General features: G+C 42.0%; 1 protein-coding gene across 5 annotated transcripts in view; it reads left to right on the top strand.

Moving 5' to 3' along the window:
• The first annotated feature begins 677 nt into the window (after nt 1-677).
• The window catches only part of LOC111248674 (uncharacterized), a 180,496-nt gene continuing 172,565 nt past the window's right edge, over nt 678-8,608 (top strand). For 2 of the 5 annotated variants that reach the window (XM_086993464.1, XM_086993456.1), the window contains exons 1-2: nt 889-960; nt 7,716-7,939. In XM_086993464.1, the coding sequence (XP_086849590.1) occupies nt 904-960; nt 7,716-7,939 (281 nt within the window). In that variant the 5' untranslated portion in view covers nt 889-903. Of the gene's footprint in view, nt 961-2,710; nt 3,175-7,715; nt 7,940-8,608 lie in introns of those variants that run through there. The other 3 variants (XM_086993477.1, XM_086993481.1, XM_086993471.1) reach the window with 3 other exon arrangements.

Below are 8,608 nucleotides of genomic sequence, written 5' to 3'. Positions count from 1 at the left end.
AAGGGAAAACAGTATGCAAATTGCAAAATTTTCACAGAAATACTGGTAGTGGGGGTGGGACCGTTCTGCCGACTACAAGCGAGATAATTGATTACAAAATTTCTAGTCTTCGTTGGGAATGGTTTGAAATTGAAGAATAATATCTTTATTAACTAATGTTAGACGAGGTTTGTTAAATTGAACAATGCGATTACGGTCAGCACAAGCTTTGCATTGGTCCAATGTTGTTGACATGCCACACACGGCCTGCTGCAAGTGACCAGCTTTTTCAGCATAGGAATAGGGTCTTACAATAAGTGACCTGAAAACATTTTTGTATTATGCTATAATCGAAGCCAAAAGATGTGGCATATCAATCGACAGCGTTCACTCCTGCAACATCCTGTTATTGTAACATCAACTTAACTTGATATTCCGGGAGTTTAGTTCCAAATTATCGATCTTCTGTGACCTGTGCTAACTACGTAAGAGCAACTATCATAATAAAATAGCCGGTTTGTTTCGTCGTACTCTATACTGACGCTACTCTGACTTTCGAAATATTTTGTCCGACCCTCGCTTCGCAAAATCCACACTGGGTCTGTAGACTTAAGAAGGGGAGGGGGATATACCTCAAAGGAGCCGTCACGTTTCCATGGCGACCATTAAACCGACAGATAGCACAGCTTTGGTGGGCAACGTGTGTTCCGCAGCTGCCAGCACCGACCACCCGTCAGCCGCAACAATAACAATAATAAAAACAGTCGAACCTCCAGCCGATGGGGCTGCTGTTAACTGGTGACGGCGCCCTTGTACAACCCAGGTATCGTAAGGTAACGTGACGCAAACGTTGCATAGCCAGACGGGCAGACGGACCGGACGGATTCATTTTCATTCACGCCAGTTGATCGGCTGTGATATAGAATGCACCTGCTGTTTCCGCGTCAGTCGCCACCGTACGATTACCACAATATTGCAACTGTAAGTATTACATACATGTAGAATATATCTATGAATGGGGAGTAGTTACTCAGCTATCCAGTGAGTCTTGTATAGGTCGATAGGCACCTGTAGTTGAGTGCGTTCGTTCTCAATTGCGTGTTAATACCAACGAAGCTTGAACTAATTCGGATATTGAATTTTTCGACATTAATTTTCTACCATACTACTTACGGCACGGGTAACTGTCAAGTTGTTGATTCAAATGAGGTGACAAAACAACGCGACATACCGATCATACGCAGGTAGTGGTCTTTTTAAGTTAACTTAAAGAAAAAAACTCGGGTGGAAATTTAGCTATACGTATCAGGTCTACGTCGAGTGATTTTTGAAGAGAACTTTCTTTTCGAATTGGTTTTCATACTCTGAATAATTATAACAACTCGTCTCACAAATTTGAGTATTCCTTTTCTATAAACGTAACAACCGACCATAGCTTAGGCCAAAGATACACAGGTAGCTAAACGTAGCTATAATATCTTACAAAGAACTGAGGCTGTTAATTACGATTAGCTTTAATTATTTCGCGTCAATTTAAAATAGAAAGATAACATTTGAAATTTAAAAGAACACAAAGTGCTTTGCGGAGCAATGTTTTTTCAATTTAATCTGGGGGCACCTCTCGCTCCCTACGACTATCATAAAGCTGGATAAAATTATTCGTAGTAGAACTGCAAGAGGCTAGTTTGGGTCAAGCTGTGGCGTGGTGGCCTTCAAAAATCGACCTTCTAACTGACACCTAAGTGAGGTATACTCGGAATTGCTCATATCTTCAGACACTCTAAATCTGAGTTAACAAAGCCCTTTCTGAAACACTATAAATTTCGTCTCGTGTGTTATATATAGTCAACTCGTAATATTCAGCCATTGACAATAACATAAAGACAAACCAATCCGACCTCGCTACAAGGTAGGGCCGTCTGCATAGACGAATCGCTATACTTTTCTAAAATATAGACTATTGATTTTCATACTGCACAGACAAACTCTAGCAGTCGCTTACGGCTCAACAATACAATAGCAGCTTTGCTCTTCCTGCTCATCGTACATAAACTCTGTCAGTTTGGTCAGCCGCTTTTCTCATCGCCAGCGTTGATTTGTTCTCGCGGCAGCGATTTCCTCGCCGGCTCACTAGCTATTGATGAAGCCTGAAGGAACCGCTACGCGAATTCGACTTGATTGCCAGACGCATCGCTTTGTAGAGCACCACGGCGTATAGAGGGAACTCTGCCAGTGATGGTGATAATCTTCTCTAACCATTATTGCTACCAGTTGTCGGTTCACTAACTAACGGATATAGAGCTGGCTGAAAGAGTTTCAGCGGCGGCAGGCTAAGAATCTAAGGTCTGTGGCTTGAGGGCTCAGTTGGCCAGCTTTCGCGACTTACATCTGTAGGGCCTGATCTCGCGATAACAAATACAGACAGACTAGCCGACAGAGTTACCCACACCTACTCACTGAGAAAGACACATTAACGGACATTCAGATAGGGATCATGGCAAGCAAACGCGGCTTAATTCTAATCACCGCTGGCCTGTCGGTCTGACACAGAGCTTGTGGCACAAACCTGCAGTGAATCAACGGTGACCGAGACGATGCGCCATAACGTCTAAGACAGACAGATCGTCACCCTTCTCCCGCGTATACAGCCACGTACACTCGCACGTCTGGCATGTTCATTAACTGCTAGGAGGTAGACAGCGTTCGGACCGACAAATAGGCCGAGTAACGTACGTGTGCTGCAGAACTATAGGCTCTACTGGTGTCTACTCCAATGATAATGAAGTTACTAACGTGTTTTCCTGCTAAGGTTAAGGACTTCGGGCGTAGACACACTGGTGTGAGCCAAGAGTATGAAGTAATACCTAGCGGCTTAAGCGTTTGACGTAAAAGGCAAAAAACATTTTCCACACTCTACTAGTGTCTATCAACTTTTGTTCAGTTGTCTGTGTAGCTCTGTGCTTGCCGAGAATGCGCACTGCGCGGCTTGACAACGCCAAGGACGAGATTGACTGCCAATGTGATTGCATTACAAAACACGCGGATATATTACCTTTATGGCCGGGTGGCTATATCGTGTGGGAAAATTGTTTCATCGATGCCGATAAGAAAAACGCTGTTTTCCCTACTTGGGGCGATTCTGTTCGACGCATGGAACACTCGAGGCTCTGGTGCTCATGACTACTCTTTTGATTTGTAAGTGCCCCGAAGGACTGCTCATGTCCATTGTGCAAAACGGCTATAACTGAGGCGCTTCACAGGGGCGTGGTGTTCGACCTAGTAATCGCCGACCCCCCCCCACAACAACGACGACGACGACGACAACAGCATCTCGTACAACGCCACAGCAATATCGCGAACAGTTACCGCAGCATCAATCATTAGAGCTCCGGGAACAACCGCCTTCTCCGCTACCGCGCCAACAGCATTCGGAACAACAACAGCAGCAGCAGCAGCAGCAACAACCAGGGTGCTGTTTTCAGACCAGTTGGTTGTAAGCTACGAACTTTTGCAACTTGTTGTTATTGTTGCTTCCAGTTTAGTCCCTGGCGCTTGTGATTGACGTGGTACTTAGCAAATTCACGTACGCTTCCTGAAGTAATTTGTTTTGAATGAGCTTGTCATCTACGTGAGCCACAGCTTTCAGCTCCCTAACATTATACCGACACAACAACGCCGACAATCTTATTACACTATGCGCCGTGATAAAACGAGACCGTTAAAATTTGCTGATGTTGTTTGTCTCCACGAATGAAGCCCGTTCACTTCCCTTGCGCCCCAGCGGTGATTGTCGATAGGACTGTCCGTACTGATCATTTGTGTGTGTCGTTATTAGATGCTCGCTCATACACAAATTTTTATCAGTGTTAAACTTGCCTCCGTGGGAACGCATTGCGGGTCAGGTATCCCCACAGTGTTCCACTGCTGCTGCTGCTGCTGCTGCTTCAGCTCCAGGTTAAAATAGAATACAATATAGTTGCGGAGAAGTGTTTTGTGCTGCCGATTAAAGATGTGACTTTTCACATTGGGGCTATCACTCGTGTCTCTGATGTGCTACTATAATGGTGCTATCTCTATTGTACATTTCGTAAAATTTAGAAAGGAACGCTTCCAAGGCTAGTGCCTGGGCCGTTGTATGTACGGTTCACGTTCGGTCGTTCGTAATTTACGTAGGTTATACGGCGAGCGCGGTTCTTCGAATCACTGCCGAGTAGCTAACGATGTGTGTGATCTGGCATTGTCATGGTGAAAGACGACGCCCGCTCTACTCAGTAGCCCCGGCTTACCGTTATACCGTTGGCTACCAACAGTAAAAGTCTGAATGAGCCGTTTTGCCAAGGCACGATTTTTTTCCAGTCCCACTATTATAAATTGTGAAGCATTTCGTTTCTTTCTTTAATTGTACATTATCATCTACAGTCGCCTTGGAAGTGAAATTCAATTTTGTTACTGTAGAACTCTGCGTCTGGAAATCGTTGGAAACGTTTGAGCTTTTCTTTTGCAGTCAGCTTTCTTCAAATGTTTAAAACGGTTCGCTGATGGACGCTTTGTCCGTTTACGATATTTCGCCTAATGACGTACCCTAGCCACCGCTATAATTTCATCAACTTTTTCCGTAATTGGTCGCAGCCTGCTGTATGAAAGTTTCCAGAACGAAGGCGAGAGAACCATCACTGAGCCATTTCTTCCGATGACAGATCTTAATCATAATCACTGCAATACACTTTCGGCAGCTGAATACATTGTAGCCGTATGCGTAAACAATGATAAAGGACACATTAGGATAATCCGCTATTAGCATTTAGGCTATTGTTCTTCACAAGGACCACAGATGGGACACGTTCATTTTGTCGGCGAAAACGATGATAGCCAATGACACCCCGAATTGAGGCTTTGCTCTTCTGCTTCGTCTATCATAGATCATTATAATCATGTATTGCGCAGCTGGTTACGTCGTGGCAATGCTTGATGCCGACTGGTGGCCCTGTCGTGACGCCGATATTTTTACCTAATCAAGGCCTCGGCTGATGGACGGATGGCTCCAAGAAGGCTTATAAATAAATGAAACAACGAGACTATGAAATGTGGTGCACTGCTGCATGTGCTGTGTACCAACATATATATATATATATATATATTTATATATATAGAGAGAGAGAGAGAGAAAAACTACAATCTGACGATACCGCTAACATAATAACATAACAGGTCATAGTAACTGGGCAGTCAACAATCGTTGACAGCTACTGCGCTGTCCGCTGTAGTGCCATGCCATAGTACTGCACGATTTGTAAGTACAAATCGATGCATTCTGCGTGATGAATTGCGGGTACTAGCTTAATTACGTCGGCTGGCTATAGGTAGAGCTGCCTGGAGAACTACGTTTCCCTGTACTTCTTTGTCGATAGTAATGCCGACAGGGCCACGTATTTACTGTCTGATGCTTGCTTTTCTCGTGTGTGTCTGCCAGGAGCAATACACAATAACGTAAAGTATGCATTGCGTGGACCCGCGCGCGCGCTTCCGTACCATGGGGCGCTAGCACAACAACTAAACAAACAATATGTATGTTATGATTTTCAACTGTAATGATCCAATGGCCATTCTACGATACAGCAGCTCTAGTCATTCAATAACAGTGTTTGTATATGACAACAAAGCGATGATCGACGCAAATTATGCATATAAAATATATACTACTGAAAAATATTTTTCTTTGTCTATCCCGTAGACGCTACTTGGAGCAGTTTACTGCTTTTTATTTGTGAATGAATATTTGCTAGTTTTTCCAAATTGAACTACTTTTCCTTGCTGAACCGCTGGATACCTGGGAAGGAATGGCTAGACGTAAATAGGTTTATAGATGTTTACGTGCAGCCAGCGCATAAATATGAGCTAAGCTACTAGCTAAAAACTAAGGCCAAGTGCTAAAAATAACCGCGACCATAATGATGTTTGCTATTAAATTTTATCAGAACAACTGAAGATAGTGTAGAAGAAAGTTCTCCGTCCGTAACTAAAAAATCAACATTCAAACCGATATCGTAAAGAGAAGACAATATTTTTAGAGATATGGTACAACTAACTAGAACTACGCCATTGTCTTTTTATCGAAGATCAAACCGATGACGTTTTTCGATTTTTTTCTAAGTATTGCCGCGTCCGAAAGAGGGTAACAATTTGGCCAGTTTCCTAACCACTTCGAGATCGAGGAGTAACGTAAGACATATCCTACTCTATTCATGCACCAAACGTACCTAAAACCTGCTTATCCAACGATCGTAAACAAGTTAGAACACAAATAGACCTCGCTTCATAGGTAAGATATTTGAAAATTGTTAGAATATATTCCGAGCTTTGCGATTGGCAATAAAATCGGTAGGTTTAATTTAAGGCGGCACATTTGAAAATCGAGTAGAAGCGTATTGACCAAGTGTTGTTTCAAATTCGGCTATATCAGCTTTAGTTGGTAAAATCTGAGACGCCAACTTTTTTTTCGTTTAAGTCTAAGGGAAAGTAAATGAACCTCTTTGTGTGTTAAAATGTGCTTCTATTCTGCTATAATTCAGTATGGTGAATCGGCCGGTACACACGACTGTACATGGGACTGCACATATAGTATAATGCTCGTACACGTTAAGTCAACGCAGCTTGCCGGTATGCTGGAGATTGCCATTTATCCGTAGAAAATTTGATTTTTATTCACAGTAATCGATCCTTATCATCATTATTTATTATATATAGAGCAGTTTAATAATTAATTAAGTATATTTAAATACGAACTGCTTGCACTTACGTTGTTACACTTGTTACGAAGCACATTTAATTAAATGGTCAGGCATTTGTGCCAATGGGATATCATACGAATAAACAAAGTTAGGTTTTTATTTAAATTGTGGATTTTCAATACAGCCGACCAGCTCGTTCACGAAATCGTAAGAAAGTGAGCCCATACAATTGGCTCGAATGATGGTTTGTTAACTTAAAATTGTTATTGATTACGTGGTACGATCTAGTTCTACATTTGAGATCGAATTTATAGAGCAAAACATATGACCTAAGGGATCCTTTGAACGAATCACTATTTACTAGCTGATTATATACTGTTGTATCTAAGTAGGACCTTTAAAACGACAAAAAACCTACACAGCAGCACAATACTACCCTTTACGGGATCTTCAACATCCTTAAAAAACAGGCAAATTTAACTGGTGGATTAGTTAAATTACAAATATCGTTACGATAGAACACAATGTGATCACGTGTTGAAAACTATAATATGAGTCACTGAATGATAATTCTGACCCAACAATTACGGTAATTGAAGGAGTATCATTTATTCGGGTCGAAGACCGCCAAGGAGAACCTCCGATTCATGGCTTTCTAAATGTCTATAACGAAAGTTTTCTCTAATAGCGTCGTTACGGCTGACCCCAAAAAGGGCGAGTTTTTTTTTATAGATTAAAAAATCAATAGCACCTACTATAAAATATCCATTAAATTTTGTCGATTAAGCTTCAACGATAACATGTTTCGTAATAGATAGGTTCTATGCTTCGTCTCGTTACCGTGTTCTATTTCTCACTAAATTGGTTAATGAAGGCTAATTACATTCCAAATATTCGTCATTTATATCACGATGCTGGACCGTGTAACGGTCAAAGCAAGAAGTCTAGACGTGGAAATGGGTCATGATAAGGACTGTATTATTCTGATTGTTTTTTCATGCCTTTTAGCGTCCATCGAGCGAGTTGCACGAAAGACCCTATGGTTCCTCAGTAAAGGGCCCACGATCGTCACCGCATGCAAAGCCACAACGTTCGGCCAGGATGTCTTCTTCATTCTTCAGCTTTCAGTCACTCAAACGAGGCCGTAGCTACAGCGATGACCATTCCTCGCTACCCGCTCCGGGCACTGCATCGCCGTACAGTACGATGCGTAGCACCAAATACATCCACGTGTAAGTACCAGACAAGTCTCTTAGACAGAACAACTGTGTTCCCACAAAAAAAAACTCGATATCAATACAATACCCTTAGAATTTCTTATGGCATGAACGAACCTTATAAAGATGTTAACCCAGGTCGGTCGAGTTCTTGCTGTATAGGCCAAGCGAAAAGACCCTTGTATACAGTGTCGTGACTCGTCGTTCAGTAGGTCATAGGATGACTGTTTCGACCTGATACAGGTCGGTGCCAGTCCGTCCTGAGTCCATTCAAACATGAAACGAATATTCATACGCGGTTGGCACAGGCTCGACTGACAAGCGTATTTACATAAAGGCTACTAGTATATTGGATTTTTTTATTTGTTGTCCCAGAACTAATATGTTCCTTCAGTTGATGAATCTGTTTTATAGTATTATTTTTATAACACAAAATATATCGGCAGTATTTATGTACATTAACCTAATTTTTTTGTAAAACTATGGTCTGTCAAATGACTGTCGACGAAATATCAAAACGCTTGTCCACATGACAAGGCAAGTCTCTTAGAGGGTTATAAACGAAATCTATTATCATCAATAAAACGTAAGCTAAATAGGCCTAACTGGGCCTGATCTGAAATCTCGGTCTCGCTAAACAACTAACTAAACACCAACTGAGCCTATCTATATATAGTGCATATA

This window comes from Varroa destructor, unplaced genomic scaffold (genome assembly GCF_002443255.2).
Source record: "Varroa destructor unplaced genomic scaffold, Vdes_3.0 BEIS01000001.1, whole genome shotgun sequence".
NCBI lineage: Eukaryota > Metazoa > Arthropoda > Arachnida > Mesostigmata > Varroidae > Varroa > Varroa destructor.
Note: the sequence above shows the minus strand (reverse complement) of the source record. Positions and strands in the feature narration are given on the sequence as shown.